Source organism: Perissodus microlepis, chromosome 15 (assembly GCF_051167445.1).
Source record: "Perissodus microlepis isolate ML-2025 ecotype Zambia chromosome 15, ASM5116744v1, whole genome shotgun sequence".
NCBI lineage: Eukaryota > Metazoa > Chordata > Actinopteri > Cichliformes > Cichlidae > Perissodus > Perissodus microlepis.
The window spans coordinates 22,061,581-22,079,563 of record NC_140475.1 but is presented as its reverse complement, the minus strand read 5'-3'; the positions used below and the strand labels follow the sequence as shown (position 1 = coordinate 22,079,563).

At 39.8% G+C, this 17,983-nt stretch overlaps 1 protein-coding gene across 1 annotated transcript in view; it reads right to left on the bottom strand.

The window, feature by feature from the left end:
* Window positions 1-1,961: 1,961 nt before the first annotated feature.
* The window catches only part of galnt14 (UDP-N-acetyl-alpha-D-galactosamine:polypeptide N-acetylgalactosaminyltransferase 14 (GalNAc-T14)), a 214,963-nt gene continuing 198,941 nt past the window's right edge, over window positions 1,962-17,983 (bottom strand). Inside the window, exons 14-15 of the mRNA XM_084954131.1 lie at window positions 13,940-14,059; window positions 1,962-4,570 (exon numbers count right to left, since the gene is read on the bottom strand). Coding sequence (XP_084810257.1) covers window positions 4,412-4,570; window positions 13,940-14,059 — 279 coding nt within the window. The 3' untranslated portion in view covers window positions 1,962-4,411. The remainder of the gene's footprint in view (window positions 4,571-13,939; window positions 14,060-17,983) is intronic.

The following is a 17,983-nucleotide window of genomic DNA, read 5'->3' as shown; positions in this document are numbered from 1 at the left end:
AAGATATCTATAGAAATGTAAATCGCCGCTTGATTCATTCATTTGCTTAACTTGTTTTGGACCGTAAACCAGGCGCGAATAGGACACCGGAAACAAAGCTCCCCACAGGAGTTTCCGCACCGGAAGTAGCATATGCTAACGTGCACATAGTCAATTCACAGACTTTTTTTTGAGTTACATGAAGGCTCGTGTAAACGGACGGAGAGCCTATAATGATGCATTTAAAACTCGAAAATCTGGGCAGCACAGACCATTGTGTGTTGACAATGGTCTGTGTTCATGACAAAAGACACTTCTTAAAGCAGACAAAGAAAATTAAACCAAACAGAATCAGAATCCTTTTGTCATGAATTGTTTAATTGTCATTAAACATCAAATATTCAATGAAATTAGAAGCAGCTACATGGTAGTAGCATTTAAAATAAATTAGGGGGGAAAAACCCAAATTATAACAAAAATAGCAACTATAAAACTATACAAATGTACAGGGGTTATATAGATCCGAAAGTGGGCGTGTGTATGTGTTGTATGAGTGTGAGCAGTACTGATGTGTGAGTTTGTGAGTTTGGCTGGGGTGCACGTGTGTTCAATACAGCGATGGTTCATGGAAAGAAACTGTTCGTGAGTCTGCTAGTCTTGGTTTGGATGGACCTGTAGAGTCTCCCAGAGGGCAGCAGATCAAACAGGTGGGATGGAGGTTGGGTGGAGTCTTGTGTGATTGCATCAGCTCTGCAGCAGTAGTGGGATGTATAGATGTCTGCAACCGAGGGGTGGGGGCAGCTGATGAACTCCTGCACTGTGTTGACCTCTTCCACTCATCCTGGGTGCAGTGTGTGAACCACACTGTGGTGCAGTATGTGAGGATGCTCTGGATGACTGAGTGATGGAGGTCACCAGCAGCTTTGCAGAGATGCTGTTCCTTTTGAGCACTCTCAGGTAGGAGGTGGAGGTGTTTGCAGCCCAGGAGAGGTCAGCAGAGATCACGGTGCCCAGAAATGTGAAATCCTGAACTCTCTCCACACAGTCACTGTTTATATAGAGGGGAGGCAGGTCTGCTATGTGCCTCCTAAAATCCAGGATCATCTGCTTTGCTTTTTACGTCTTCAGTTGACCTATTTGCTATACAGGCGAATTGGGGGGTGGGGGGTGGTAGACAGGAAGGGTGGCCTTTATGTGCTTTAAGACCAGCTGTTCCAGGGACTTAGTGATGACAGGTATGAGTGCATTGGGGTGGAAGTTGTTGAGGCTGTTTGTAGATTATTTTTTGGGAACAGGAATGATTAAAGTGGACTTTGAGTGTGAGAAGAAGGTGTTTAGTTCTTTTGTTAATGCATGCTCAGGTCCACAACTGTGTTGGACTGCCCCCTGAATTTGGTAATATGGTGGACCTAAAAGCAGATTTGCGTGGTTTGAGGAGTGTTTTGACATGACTGTTCATCCAGGGCTTCTGCTTTATGTGACGCTGATGTAGGACAGAACAGCCAGTGTGTGAACAGTCAGGTCCTCACTGTCAAAGACACTCTTAGTTATAAAGGATGTACAACTGGTTATAAAGGTGCGACCTTCATAACCAGTTGGTTCTTAAGATAAACGGATTTCTGTTGAAGTTGAACACAGAGGTTTCACAACCACAGCTGCAGATCTCAAAGGAAATACCCTTGTATTTCTGAAGCTAATATATGACACCATACTTGCATTATAAACAAACATGAGGCTGTGCAATTCTAACCTGTTACTGCAGTACTTTAAAGCCCTTAAATTTAATGAATTAATATAAAGTCTACTGTGAGGATGCACGATCACAAGAAAATGTGCCATAGTCCAAACATGGACCTAACTGTGTAAAGAGTAAAACATAAGAAAAGATTAGTTGTAGTTTTGTAAATATTTTGAGCAGCACTGTGTTTGCACCAACAGCAGCTCCCAGTTTGCACAATAAGCATGTCAATAAAATAGAAACAGCCATTATAAAAGCTTTATTCAGGATTCAGGAATCAAACAGGATATCAAACTGATGCTGAAGATGTCAAACACATTATGTAACTGAACCGCAAAGAAGTTCTACAATTTTTAAAAATCATTGTGTGAACAGACAGAGAGGCGATTTAGAGAAGACTTGCAGTTAACATCAGTTTGGATTTTGACTCTTCCCACAGGTTTGAGCTCCACCAGCCCAACCTCGTGCCCATTCTGAGTGCTCAGAAATAATCTCAGGTAGGAGAAAAACAAAAGGTTTGGTTGCATCATAGCACGCCTCGAGAGTGGACACATTTATTAAAATAAACCCTAAATAGCATCACTTTTATTAATTTACCAAACTTGCCTGATAAATATCAATACTTTGTAATTATGGTGAAAAAATCTCATTTGTGTATAAAAAGTCTCACATGCACAGCAGCTGTGTGAAGCAGCTGCTTCATTTGGGCAACAGGAATCAGAAATTTGCTGATTTGATTTACCAGCATGTAGATATTCTGACATCTGCTGCATTTATGCTGTTCTTCCTCTTACATATTTTTTTCCACTGTGACTGTTTGTCCATATTTGCACCTGTAGCTCTGTCCTGTCTGCTTTTATGCTACATCCTGTAGTTAAGCCAGGGCGTGCTCTAAATTTCAGGTTTTGTGTTACCTAATGTGACTCCCCTCATTGTTTATTTCTTTCCTTTTCATCCTCTTCCTCATATTTCTGCAATCAAAGCTATTCACATGGCCAAGAGAGCTGCATGAGGCCAAGTTTTAATGGGGAAGTTACAGTCATTTAAAGAACCCATTAAAATGCTCCATCCACTGTGCAAACCCTATAACACTAACAATATGGGAATTCTAGCAGTCCCAGAGTAGGCAGCCTTGGTTGGCGTACAGAAACTACTCTAGATCTAGACTGTGTTTAGGTGCAAAGCTTTCTAAAAGTCAGCATTCCTATTCCCATTTCCTAATTTTTATTTGGTAAATGGTAAATGTTTTGGCATATATATATAGCGCTTTTCTACTCTGAGCACTGAGCAATTCTAGTCATTTAAGGTGGCTTTGCATCATTCATAGTTCAAAATAATCTTTCTTTATCTCATACTTGGTACAGCTCCTAAGTTCATCCTCTCTGAAACAGGCCATTTTAGTTCCTGTTCCTTTAAGGCCACCCACCCTTTAAGCCTATGTTTCTTAAAGTGTGGGGCAGGTCCTGTAGGTGGGGCACAGAGCCACTGCAGGTGGGACACTGTCAACCTGGTGAAAAATATGAAGTGAAACTGGGTTTGCTTTTACTAGGCAGAGTATACAAAATAGTTGGCTGATGCTGCTGCACTGACCTTTAAAGCTCAACATTAGAGGAGTTATACCTCACACAAAGATCCTTTGTTATCGTTCATCCTCGTTTTTTTTTTAACTCTCGAGAGTGTTGAGCTTCTAAAATGGGGCATATGCCACAAAAACTAGGAGCTGCTGTTGTAAGCTTACTTTCTTCTGATTGGCTGCCCCTTGCAAACAGAAGGTTTGAACAGAAGATGGGTGGGGCTTTTGTGCTCACTTTAGGAATATCCTCTCTCACTGACATCACAAAGAGCCTACCGTTGAAAAAAATGGTATGAAACGGAGCATTTAGAGCAGGGTGGAGCCAGAGCTTTAGGATCACAGGGGATACTTGTACATAAAGTGTCCTCATAATTGAGAACCTCAATAACTGAGACCATTCCCAAAGCAGTAAATGAAAGCTTAAGCCAAGCAACAAAACAAACAAACAAACAAACAAACAAAAACCTCAGGATATATTCCAGACTGGAGATGATTGCATCCCGCTTGGTGTGACAGACTAAAGATTTCACATTTTGTGCTGTTTACTGGGGCTTTACTTTGGTGAGTTTCTGGTTAGATCCCAGTAAGAAACCGACTGGGATGCTGCAGTAAAGACAGTGACAGGTATTTGACCAACTGAAATAAAACCTCGAGCTGTGCTTGGTTTTAATTTCCAGCTTATTAAACATCCTTTAAAAGCAGATTGCAAAAGACACAGAAAACATTCTATGATTGTTATTTTTTGTTTGTTTTTTTTTGTCCATCTCAGCTATTTGAAAGTTCTGGGTTTTAAGGTGCACTTGGTTTTCACTCTCCAATACAGACACTTGAATCTCCAAACCACACAATTTTCCGGCGTCTCTTGGAGCAACATTATTTCAAACCAGTGCAGCTCATAAATAAATCAGGACTTTATACCTGAAAGGTCTGCATTTCTTTTCATGCTACAAAGACCCATAAAAAAGTCTTCATCAGCTTTCTATTCAGATATCCTCGATGCAGCACCGTGACATGATTGCTCATGCATGGTCAGTGTGTGAGCAGCATTCTCTCTTTGAGTTGAGGGATGAGTGTGACAGGGCACATTTTTTAAGAGGGAGTAAAGGTCACATGGTCAGGGGTCAGGAGAAGGGGACTTCCCATCTTTGCGTGTATGCGCTCAGTTCACAGGGGCTGATCACCAACATTCGGGAATCGTCCATCCCGTCCAGAGCCATCTCCGAGTCCAGGCAGAACCGGGAGACGAGGTGCTCCAAGTGAGTCCCTGACTTCTGCCACCGCTGCAGGAAAAATGAAGAAAAAAAACATTTAAAAAGTTAAAAACAAATGTTTAACATCTTAACTACCTTATCATCTCATGTAAATTAGAAAACAAAATATTTACTGGTTAGTGTGGAAAACATACCACAAATAAGGAGTCCAAAAATTAATTTTTTGTTGTTGTTGCTGTGCTTCATTTTTTTTTTGCTCACTATTGATCCAGCTGCTGTACTGCAGTCAAGAGCTGCTCGGAGGAGCTAATGAATGCAGAAACTTGCAGCAGCTGTGAAAAGGTCTTCAGTCATGCTCTGCTGAGCAGGTGTATTACTGTATGACCGCAGAGAAATATGCTGAGAAACACGAATCTGACAATGACAGAGCTGATGTCACACTCTTTCGCATAAAAAAGAAAATGAAAAGAAAAAGTTTTTTAGGGGTTACACCTGCACACACGGCACTGAATGGCAGGCCTCGCTCAAGTCACTGAAGTAGTTTAGAAAGCATGGAATATGCAGGCTATACAGCCGCCACCGAATCTAACAATACACCAACATAACATCTAAGAAAAAAAACCAGGATGCTTCAGCAGAAATCCCCAGGAACTGTACGCCGCATGGTCACCACCAAACAGAGGTTAGCGCCACAATTCTCATCAGAGGACCCGTCGGAGAAGCACGCTTCACTGAATCCTGAACGCTGTTATTGGTGATCAAATCTTTACTTTCAGAAGTGCATGTGTCTGCAGATTTTACAAGTATGAAAAGTGCAAATTTTCACTGATTTATTGTCATATATGAAGCATCTGCATATGATCAATGAGTGAGACCAAGTCAAGTTCTAACAGCAGCGACACACTTAATCTTTTTTTATCTGTCATCTGTGTAAAAGAGCAAAATTAGAGCAGTTCAAGAAGAATACATGTGTAGTTTGTTGTTTTGGTTTGTGAGCTTAAATTATTTTATGTGTGTTTTGTATATGAGTGTAGACTTGTATATAACTAAACATGTATATTGTGAGATTATAATGTATATTATCTGAACTCAGAACATTGATTTGCTATAAGAAATAAGGGGGTAGGAACAGAGATATTCATGACAACTTGATGTCTTTACTTTGTTTTTGTTGTTTTTTGTCTTTTTGTTTTTCTTTTTCCTTGTTATTTTAGTTATATTTACATGTCCAAAATAAAACTCCTATTCTATTCTATTCTATTCTATTCTATTCTATAATAACCTCATATCATTCAGAAATCTTGTGATATTTTTTTGAATATCTGCTTTCAGATTTTCTTTTTTCCATTTAATATGTATTTGTGAAGATGGGGTGGGAAAAAAAAGTTGCACTTGAGCAACAAGATCTTGGGTTTCAATCCTCCATCCAGCTGGGCCATGTTCTCCCTGTGGATGTGTGGGTTTTCGTGGGACTCATGACTCGGGCTAATTGGTGATTCTAAACTGGCCTTAGGTGTGCATGGCTGTGCTCTTGGGTGTACTCAGCCTCTCACACTCCTATAGCTGAGTTGGGCTCCAGCCTGTCTATGACCCATGTCCATATAAGTGATTAGGATCTTACAATGGTAAAATATTCTTCCAAAAATCACTTCTAAGTTGTGCCAAGCTCAACTGCTGTTAAAATGTTCATGAAAAAAGAAAGTAATTTAAGTAATCCTAATAATAAAAACAAATCAAACACTGATTCAGGCTCCCTGTTGGAGTTATTAAATGTGCCAGCTCAATAGTTTACAGCTGCTTTCACTGATGATATTTGTTCCCTTTTTACTCAAATAATACTTCAATAATTGTTTGTATTGTTTGATTGGAATCATTCAGACTAATGTTAAAAGCTGTGTTTTTGTCAGGAGTGAAATTATTCTCACCTTTAATATTCATTAAAATCATTTTTTACAGATGCAAAGTGACTAACATTTTTCACATGACTCCACCAACTTTACTTGAAGCCACCTGGTAATAAAAACATATTTATGGTTGTACTTCCACATCTAATTATACTCTCTACATTTATTGATTAAGGGGTAATCATAAATTCTGACTGCTTTCAGTTTACAATGGACAGCAAGTGATTCCCCACAGTCACCACTAGATGGAGAAGTCTCCTGACTTTTTCAACAATCCAGTGGCTCTTTGACCAGACAGACACTGTGTGTGTGTGTGTGTGTATTATTCATAGCTGGATTCTTTAGCTGTGAAACAAAGCAGTAGATATGATCAGACATGAAGAGAGGCTTTTATCTAGCAGTGGGTCTGAAACCCAGCCATCTGAGACAGACAAAGAAAAACAGAATAAAAGATAAAAGAAGAGAGACAAAACGAGGGAAAAATAGAAACTATTTGTGTGTGTGTGCCATTTGTGTGATATCTGTATCTTTGTGTTTCATAATTTGCACGTTTGTGTGGTTATCTCCTTGTATCAGTGTTTTTATGCTTACGTTGGCTCGGAGCAGCCATGTTGTATTTTCTGAGCCTCTGAAGCATATCACTGTCATGTATCTTGATCTCATGAGGCATTGTAAAGACACACACACACAGTCACACAGACCCCCACACACACAAATCAGCTTTGTTCTGTAGAAGTGCATTGTGGGTCTGCTGCGGCATTGTCAAGATGACATGCCCATCAGAGTACAGCGACGGGCCGCCGAGATTTTTAATTGAAAAAAAAGACGGAGGGATAATTAAAAGTAAATTAATTAGTATTCAACTCATTAGTGTCGGCTCCAGCAGACTATAGAGAGTAACATGTTGCGTTGGTCTTTCTCTACACATCACTGTCTCTCTTTTAAGTACTGCACATTAAAGTTCATAAGCCTTTTGTTGCCTTTCAGGATGACTCAAGGGAGATGGGAGTCTTTTACAACCTGGTGAACAACACAGGCTGAAATTAAATCACCTTTCTCCAGGAATCTACAGGTATCAAAATACCCTGGTAAGAGACTGTACATTAAAGATGGATGTAGCCACTGTGTCATAAGGGTGGAAATGGAAATGATCATATTTGTACGAGAGGGTGAGAGCAAAGTCACCAGCTAGAAAGTTTAACTATAAAGCTTCATTTTTATTATATTTTATTGCACAAAAGAACAAGAGCATGATAACAAAGTGCAAAATGCAAGAATCTGCACAGGGAGTATGCTGAACTTTTTCATTAGAGTCCACTGGAGGCTGAATACAGCAGCTGTAAAAGTAATACAGTCAAGTGTTACTTCTGCATCTAATCAGCTATAAAACACCTTGAAAAAAGTTTTTGGCTCTAAATAGAAAAGGATAAGGATGCTTTCAAATGCTTTCAAAGATTCACAGCAAACAGGAAGCAACACTGAAATAATAAATCTGCAGGTACACCTGCTTGGCAGGTGGTTTTGTTTTGAGCATCTTGGAGGACATGCCACAGATCTTCTGTGAATTCAGGCTGTCTCACTGTCTCTTTGTGAAAACGCAGACCGGCTCCATGATGATAAGATCAGTGCTCTGTGGGGGCTAAACCATCTGTTGGAGAACTCCTTGTTTTTCTTGTGGCTGAAAATAGTTCTTTATGACTCAGGCTGGATGTTTGGGCTTGTCGATGTGCTGCAGAATGAATCTGGGGCTGATCACTGATGAGCCTCAATGATGGATTTGCAGGAAATATATCTGAACATCTAAAGTGCACCACTGCACTTTCTTATCATTTAAATCTCAGGTGAATTCATCAAACAAATGGCTTTTAGTTTGTTTTTGTGTGTCTGTGTTTTTTCCCTCTTGGTGAATAGAGGACACGTTGGCAGGTTTGACAACTCAAACCTTTAAAAGAGAGGTGAACACCAACCATTTTCTGACTCATGCACTCTATTCAAAAATAAATCTGGTTTCCAGCATGAGGCCCATTCGCTTTTTTCTGACAATATTAAGGTTGCTGCTCCTTCTCACTCTGAACATCTGCGACTCCATCTCTTTAGTGCTGTGATTTTTTGATTTGACTGCAAGTTGTCGTTCTAATCCAACAGACATGGCACCAGGAACAGAAATGAGTTCCAGGAAAAAACAGTCTGGTGCCTCAGAGGAAGAAAACAGATTTGTGATAGAGAAACATCCTAAGGACGTGACAGAAAGACCAACTTTCTTTCAATGTTTTTGCCTATTTTTACCTTGTGACAAGTTGTGCTACTAACCTACTGTTCAAGAAAAACCACAAGCTGTGATTTATATCTGGTTAACACAAGCCGATATGCTTCTGTGAAAAACTGAAATCAGAAAAAGCTGAGATTTTAAGTAATCTGTCACAGTAAAATATGCGAGTGGAAGTGTGCGACAGGAAGTCTAAGTATACAAAATAAACACACTCCATGCAAAATCACTCAAATGTTAAAGAATAAAAATGTATCCGCTCTCAATAAATCCTCAAATATTTCACACAGGAATTTCTGAAGAACTTTGACATCCCAGGATGCTGTCTGGATTGAAATCAACAGAACATCTTTTGGGGTTTTAAAGATAAAAATAGAGCAACACAGCACCTCCAGCAAATAAGAGCTGGAAAAAAAAAAGAAGTTTCTGAAGAATGGAAGAACATCCCTCCAGAAACCTATGCAGCACACCCTCATGTCGAGGACAACTAAGTCTGCCATCAATAATAAATGTGCACATGCAAAGGAAAAAAGTGCACTGCCTTCTGAGGTCCTACTGCAGAGTTTCTATTTTTAACACAATAATAATGAAGTTTCAGTTTTCAGTCTAACGTAAGAGCAGGTCTGACCTTCATGAAGGTCAGACACTTAAATGCATTGGTCTCACGATAATGTTTTCTATACATTAGAAAGCTTGATGGTGTTTAGATTTACTTTCACTAATATGTGCACCTTGAAAATAGATCAAAGTTATCCTCATTTGGAACTTTAACTTAAAAGTAAATTGGGGGCACAGAATGTGTCAAGAACAAGGGACAGGGATCTGCATGAAAGAACAATTCATTATGTATTGTGTACAAAAGTACTGAGCCATCTCCACATTACACCTACAGGAGCTGCTCAGCCATGGGAACTAATGCCACGAAGCTCCGGGTGCACCATTTTTGTGCTGACGTAAACACCAGAGGAGGCCTGGAACACAAGTTACTGAGAGATTTTTCCAAGTGGTCTGCCGCTTTATGACTGAGCTGCCGTGGATCCTAAACACTTCCACTTACAGCTGATCGTGGAATATCTAAGAACAACAAAAACAACAGAGACACCTCTGTTGTTTTTCAGTGAGCTCTTTAGAGCGACCCATTCTCTCAAAAATGCTTGTAAAAGCAGACATCATGGCTAGATGCTTGATTTTATACATCTGTGGAAATGGGACTGAAAGAACACCTGAATTCAAAGATGAAAAGGTGTAACACAGTACTTTTACCCATAAAGTGTATGTGATAATAAATAAACACAGTGTAGAAAAAAAAATCTGGCTTGATTTTGATGCTCATGTGCAGCAATACGCCATGCAGATGGTGTTACATGAAAAATGGCACTCCTCCAAGGTTTAAACTTTTTTCAAGTTGAAAAAGTGCTTAGCAAAATGGTAAAACTGATCCTTCTAATAGCCTCTTTCACAGAACGAATGTTTAACCATCACAAATAAAGTTTTTTTTAACAAAAAAATCTTTTAATACTATTAGGTAGCTATATTAGTAAAGATGTATTTTCTAATATGCAAAATAATAAGAAAGTAACAAAACATATAAAAACTTGAAGTACAAGTACATTAAAACTGTACTTGAGTAAATGGACAAAGTTACATTCCACCACTGGCCCGATCCATGCCCCTGACCCTCCTGATTGGTGTGAGTGTTCCTACACGTCCCTGCAGTCATGCGTGGGTGAGTAATGCTTATTTTATTATACTATTTTCTGGTCTATTTGCAGTCCACATGGAGGAATGAAGCACTGGTGGCCTTGCAGTACAGTGGCTGCATAGCCATACTGTATGAAGAGGAATTTTATAGTCTTCTTGCATGCTGGGCTTCTACAGATGTGTGTGCATCTGCAAGGAAATAAAATCTGTAGTACAACTGCCTGTGGTTGTAATTGTATGCTATAGGAGGTGTTTGTCACTAAAACTGAGGGTTAGTGGAAGTGTATGTGACTGGACGCTTATTCTACTGGGTTTGTGAGTGACGAGATGGCACTCAGCGCATGTTAATCAAAGTGTTTGTAAGTGTGAATATAAGTGGCTACATTCTCTCAGCTCCTCAGGTCAAACGTATTTTTTCCCTCTCATACTGAACGGTCTACTCTCACCTTCTCTTTACCTCTCTCACCCTGCCTCTCTCTCCTTCTCTGTCTGTCACGGTCTGTTTATTTCCGTCTTCACCACTCACTCTCACTCCCCGTTTTGCTGTCTTCCTCTGTGTCTTTCGTCCCATCACCGCGCCCACATTTCTCTAGCCTCAATTTAACCTCTCTGCATTTTCTCCTCTCTCTCTCTCTCTGGGTCTGAGTCTCTCTACCAGTCAGCTCTGGGCTGTTTCTCTGGTGGATCGCCGTTCTAATTAGCTATCATCCCTCTACTTCCTGCCTTCTGACACACAAACACGCACGCACACATACGTATGCACACTCTCAAGTGGGACATGTAACAGCACTTTGTGTGTGTGTGTGTGTGTGTGTGTGTGTGTGTGTGTGTGTGTCTCGGTACAAAAGTTTAAAAGTTACATGAAAGAGATCCGCTTTAGTGGCTCAGCTAAAAAACACAAACAAAACATACACAGTGACTGTTGTGTGTGTGTGTGTGGTTTCAGTCCTTTAATTTAAGTCTCAAGGACTCCAGCTTTAAAACACCTGCCTGTGCGCTTTTTGTGTTCAATTGTCTTCATCATTAGCCACAAACCTCCGTTCTTCCTTCCTTCCTTTAATTCCTCCTTTCAAACTGTTCCTTTCCCTATTTTGGTTTTGCTTCCTTTGTTCCCTTCCTTATTTCTGTTTGCTTTTTCTTTCCTGCCATTTAGCCTTCCTTCCTTTCCACATTGTTCTTTATTCCTTTTTCTTCATTCATCCTTTTTTATTTAGTTCCCCAAGCTACCTTATTTATTTCCTTGTCAATGTCCTCTTTCCATTTCCCCCATTTATGCATGTTTGTTATTCATTCCTTCTTTACATCATCCATCTTTTTTTCCTTCCTTCATACAGCTCCCCTCCTTCCTTCCTTCCTTCCCTCCCCTCCCAATTCTTTCTTCCTTTCTTTTATCCATACCATTTCGATAAATTTATTCTTTGTTTGCTTCCTACTATTTAGCATTCCTTCCTGTCATTCACTGCTTCCTTCCTTCCTACCGTCCTTCCTTCATTGCGTGTCCCATTTACACCTACCTGCATGCATTCTTTCCTTTCCCTATTGTTTCTTCCTCACTTTTCTTATTCTTTCCTTCCTACACCTGCCCTCCTTCTTTCTTTCTCTCCTTTCTTCCATGCCACATTACACTTTCCTCCCTGCCCCTATCTTTTTTCCTTCATTCCTTTCCCCTGCCTTCTTTACCTGTTTCCTTCCTTTTTTCCTATCCTTCATTCCTTTCTTCACATCATTTTCCATTCCTTCCTTCTTTCTTTTTCTTTTCTTCTTTTCATGCCCCCACGGGCTTTCTTTTCCTTCCCTATTCTTTCTTCCTTTCTTCCAATCTTTCTTTCTTTTCTATACCTTGGTTTCTTCCTTCTTTCTCTCCTTTCTTTGATGTCCCTATTATATTTTCCTTCCCATATCCTTTCTTCCTTCATTTCTTTCCCATTCTCCTTTCCTAACTTCCTCTATGTATTTCTATCATTCTATTTTCTCTATCCTTACATTCTTCACCTCTGTCATTCTTTCTCTCCACTTTCCTCATTTTTTTCCATCTTTCCTCCATCAGTTTTGCTGATAAAGATCTTTTTGTTTGCTCTTCCTCCTGCCTTACCTCCAAACCCCTCTCCTCAGTGTACTGAGAGTGTCTCCATAAAGAGCACACGTGCAGGAGAGTACGCTCCTGTCCGTCACATCCAGTTAACAATCCAGAAGAACAACAACTTTCTCCCCAGATTCCCTCAGCTGGCACATCTATTGTATCTGAAGTTTTTGTCTCGTTTGGTGACAGCACATCCTCTTCTGCTGCTGCCGCTGCTGCCGCCACAGGGGAGCTTACTGCTGAGGTATAAAAATATGCAGACCCCTAGAAGCCTGAGCGTCACTCATGAAGCCTAAAACGGGGCGCACTGTTCTTCAGGTGAGGAATTAAGTGAACAAATGCACAAAGACTCTTGAATCCTGTGACAAGATTTATTTTGATTTATTGTGTTTACTCTTTGCTCTGGGCTTCTGTTGATGTACGCTGTGTGCTGCAGCGACGTGTTATATGATGAACGGCTGCCCTACGAGGTCATTTGTTTGTTCTTTTTCTTTTCTTTACCTTTTTCTCCTTTCACATCCACATTTTTTCCTCCCTTCATTCTCTCTTTTTTTTTAATCAGCATTCACCCTTTATTCTTTTATCATCACACATCAATATTTCCTTCAGCCTCCATTTCTCCTTCTCTTACTCCTTTAGTCTTTCTCCTCCTGGTTTTAGCCCCTTGTCGCTCCCCTCATTACCTCTCTTTTTACTTCAATTTCCTGTCTCTCCTTTTTTTTCCCCCGCTTTTTGCGCTTCAATGACTAATGGATCAAATAATGCATAATAAGAGCAATGACGAACACTGAGTGAATCATACACCCTAGCACCTGTACATGGTTTTTAATGTCTGATCCTGCCCACGTGTCCAGTAGATTCCATTAATCCAGATGGGATGAACACAAATACACACGCACACACAGATGAACATTTACACATAGGCACACTTTTGCAGAATTTTCCATGCAGACTGAACAGTTGGTGGGGTGTAATGAGCTAATCTTCTGCAATACCTCTCCCTTAACTTCCTCTCCTCTGTGTCCCTCTGCCTTTCTATTTTCCTCATCTTTTTTTTGTCTGTCTAGCTTCACCTTTCCACCTGTGCCTCTCTCCATCGCTCTCTCTCTCTCTCAGGTGATTTATTGGTTGTCAGGTCGTTCTGTGCTGCAGGAGCTTCTGGGATGCCGTCAAGGTGCCCAGTGGTCAGGTAATGACAAGAGCGAGTGTGTATGTGTGTCTGTATTTCTAGCTACCTGTCCAAAAAACTGTCAAGCATCTGCTCCTGCAGAGTGTGTGTGTGTGTGTGTGTGTGTGTGTGTATGTTAGTGCGAGTATGTGTGTGTGTATAACAATCATCTTTAGACAAATTTGCCTTCAGATTAATTAACATTTAGATTAATTTATCAGCCATATGATATACGGTTATGACCCGCCAGCAGATACGCACCACCTGTCTTCCTCGACTGTGTGTGTCTGTCTAAGTGTATGCGTGTATGTGCTCAGACCTGTTTGCCATCCGCCATGTTGCAGGGCAGCAGCAGGACCTGGGAGGCAGGGAACGTGGTGGAGACAGACAGGCAGTGCTGCTGCTGTCGGATCTGCTGTCCGTGAGTGTACACCCACTCCTGCAGAGAGGAAGATGGAGTTAATCATTTTTATCTGCTCTGAATTTTGAAATGCTGTGTGTGGGTTTGGTTTTTGAAAGCTGATATTTTCAAGTGCAGCCCCGCCTCTGGTGTTGTTTCTGATAAGTGGTCATGAAGATAAAGTCATTAAAGACAGCACAACAGCAGTAGAGACAGGTGAAAAAGCAACATTAAATTGGTGTGAATTTAATCCTCAACTCCCATTGTTTCTTGCTTTGCACCAGACCTGACTGCAGGGATTTGCTCCCATCTGGCTACAAGAGTATCGGTGAAGCCTGGCTCGCAGTTGGCATTGCAGTTCAGCACAAATGTGCTGAATGGGGAGGAAATTAGGGCTCTATCCAGGCCAGCCATCCACAACAAACTGTGAAAGCCATTTCTTTATAGACCAAACAAACAATGCTGACATGCTTGTCAAAGCAAATGGTTTAAATAGTCTTAATCGTGTTTGATTTTGATATATCTTTATTAGAATTAAAGGGCATTTAACAAACTAGGGATGATCCTGAGTTTTAACTTTTCATTTCAATATGAAAATACTGAAAAAGTTCCTGCAGCTATTTCTTGCCTTAATAAATATATATATAAACAGTCACATGACAAAGAAAGTTTTCACGGGATCCTAAAAGGTAAAAAGAATACTCCGTGATATTTTCCTTCATACTTCAGTCAAATTTGTCTTATAAGGAGAAATCTTGTAGAGAAATGTTGCCTCTTTTTTATGACACTGCTTTACTTCATTGATGTTTGCAGGCATTCATTTCTGCTCACCTCTCTTAAGGTCCTGCCACAGCATTTCAGTCGGGCAGAGGTCTGGACCGACTGGGCCATTGCAGGACCTTGATTGTTTTTTTCAGCCATCAGTTGCATATTTGCTGCTGTGTTTGTGATCACCGTCCTTTTGCAATGACCCAATTTAAGCCCAGCTTTAGCTGTTGAACAGATGGCCTCACATTTGACTCTAGAATACTTTAGTATAAAGAAAAGTTCATGGCTGATTGCATGGTCCGAGTGATTACAGAGCAGTTTTGCCCAAACAGTCTTTTTGTCTTCCATTATTCAATTTTCACCAGCTTCGTAGGACCTAGGAGTCCAGGTCGTAGGAGCAGCGGTCTAAGCAAAGATGCTCAGACCTTCCTCTCCTGTAGGGCCTGAAGGGTTTACTGTGAATAACGAGCTAGCAACAGATGTAAGGCTTAAAGTCAGAGTTTTCAGTGTCACAAAGATGACACCTGGCTAGATCACCCTGGTAACTATAATGACACATAACCTTGTCTGAAGCAGGCAGTGTTACAAGTTTCAGTTAAAAACAGCTTGAAATGATACATTTTTATGGATTGTGTTTAGAAAGAAGTCCTGAAAGAAGTCCTGCTATCAAGTTACAGACTGTGTATCTCATTATCAGCATCATCTTCAAGTATTCAGTTGGTGAAGCAAAAAATGCATGAAGGTTTTTTTGTTATGTTGTTTCTTTAAACTGCTGGAATTGTATAAAATAGAGCAAAAAATAGAAAAATCAGTCAATCCATTTGTAGCATATTTATCACCAAGAATAATCAGTCTACAAAAACGATCTCACTAAGCTCCGGCCACAGATACATTTCTTTCAGAAGCCTGTGAGAGAGTATCAGACCTGTGTAGCTCACTGTGTAGCTCACTGTGTAGCTCACTGTGTAGCTCACTGTGTAGCGCATATTGTATAAATGTATCAAGATTAAAGTCAGACAATACATAACTCACAAAGCTCGAACGTCTTGTCCAAAATGATTATATCAGACTCAGTCCGAGTACCTTTTTTTTTTTTTTTTTTAAATTTAAATTAGATAGACAGTTGCAGACAAACATTTATGAGCAATGTTGAAAACAGATACTTAGAAAAACACAAATACTTTTCATAAATCAATGGAATTAGCTTTTTTTTAATGGTCATCAAGATATGATTAGCAGTTACTACAAATGTGAAGTCCTGCAGTCTGCAGGGAACTGGTGTACTTTAATTGTCTTAGTTACTAGTTAATTAACAGATTACCATTTTATATTCAACACGCATGAAAATTGCTACTCAACAGTCAGCTTTATATTAAATATAATTAATCATAAATAGTATTAAGTATAAAATCATTAGATATCACCTTACATTAGATCAGCTTCATTGAGGAAATTGTACATACAGATGACTGTATAATCATTAAGAAAAAAATACTAGATTTTACATTGGTACAACATTCAGGGCCACATTTCCAAATATGAGTGATTTTGTGTTTACAGCCATTAACATGAAATTTTCAGCTCTGTACTTGTGATCTGTACTGGAGCTTTGTTGCTTTTACCTAAACTCCAAACACTTCTTTTTTGTTTGGCATTTTAACTTAATGGATTACTCTATTCTCAGATTAGCTTTTCATTAATTTTCTGTTGACTTGCTTTTCAGTTAATCATTAAATCTTTCAATGAATAAGTAATGTGTTTTTTAAACTCTCCCCCCCCCCCTTCATTTCATATTCAAACATTATTAACATAATCATACTGCTATAAGTCTGCTGACTTGACCTTATAAAATAATGGAGGTCGAGAGTCAGATGGCAGGACAGTGGGAGGTCTTTTCAAACCAGCTGGGTGATTTATGACATTTTATCTTAAATATCTCAACGCTGCGGGGTGCATTTCATCACATGATTGATTTATTGAACTGCAGCAAAGAGAATGACATTAGAAGTTAATTGGTCCTGCAGCTCAGTACATCTTCTCTCTACTGGAACGTCCCAGGATTCGTACTTAAGAGTCAGTGTTCAACAATATAAAACCAGTAACCTCACCACTGCTCAGGCTGGGATGTAACTAACACACCTGTTTTCCAATGAGAATTTTAAACCATTTTTAAATCCGTCAAGATCATTGTTGTTATTACTATAATAATAATAATAATAAAAATTTGAGCACATTTCTATTATAATTTTCGTAGATGCATATTAAATAGCTGGGCCAGAGGATCCCGCCTGCTTTTTCTGTTTCAGCTTCTGGTGAAAATGTCTTTATTTAAGTAAAGAAAGACACGAAAATCAGGCACTGACTCACACTTCAACATTTCCTGGAATATAAGGCAGTGTGGCCCTCACGGGGGTCCTGCATTACTTTCAAATAATTATTCCTAACGTTTATAATCTCTTGGCCTCGCTGCTGACTTATGCCTTATTAGAAGACGTGAGAAAAGGATTTTTATTATTTCAGATGTGTTCCAACAAGATTCGACTTTCTGCACAATCCTGACATGTCACGTATGCGTATCTCGGGAATATTTTTAGAAAATCACCGCCTGCATGTAAACACGTTAGGCAGAGGTTGAAGCGGACTGCTAACTGTGATGGGAATCAGGCTGTGGGTAAACACGCTCACTGGTTATGCTGTTAAACATTAAGCAGGTCAGCGCTGAAACAAGGTCTGCATGCTCAGCACAAGTGTTCCCCGGATGGCTAAAAGGTTAAAAGCAAAGTGGACTTTGGCTCAAAATAATGATGACACCTGCAGCTCTGTGTACAAATCTGTGAGTGTAAGCTTTATTCTTTCCTGAAAAAAAAGAAAAAAGAAAGTTGCCCGAACTACTTTCTATTTGTGTGCACATTCAGAGTCGATAGCAGAAATGATTAAAGTACAACTTCATGCCTGTGCACTCATTACATTTGGAGCAAATTGTGTTTAAATTCATGGTTTTCTGGCTCAGTGGGTTGGATTTCATACCCATCATTCTCGTACCTCATCTTACATTTCTGCTATGTTATACAGTTGTCCACCTCCCATTAATACACTCATATAATGCATTTGAATCCTTGCTTTGCAGGATTCAGTTCTAGTTTCTGCTGCTGTGGGTTTATAAAATGGTCTCTCTGCCTCTGCTATTGATTTTTA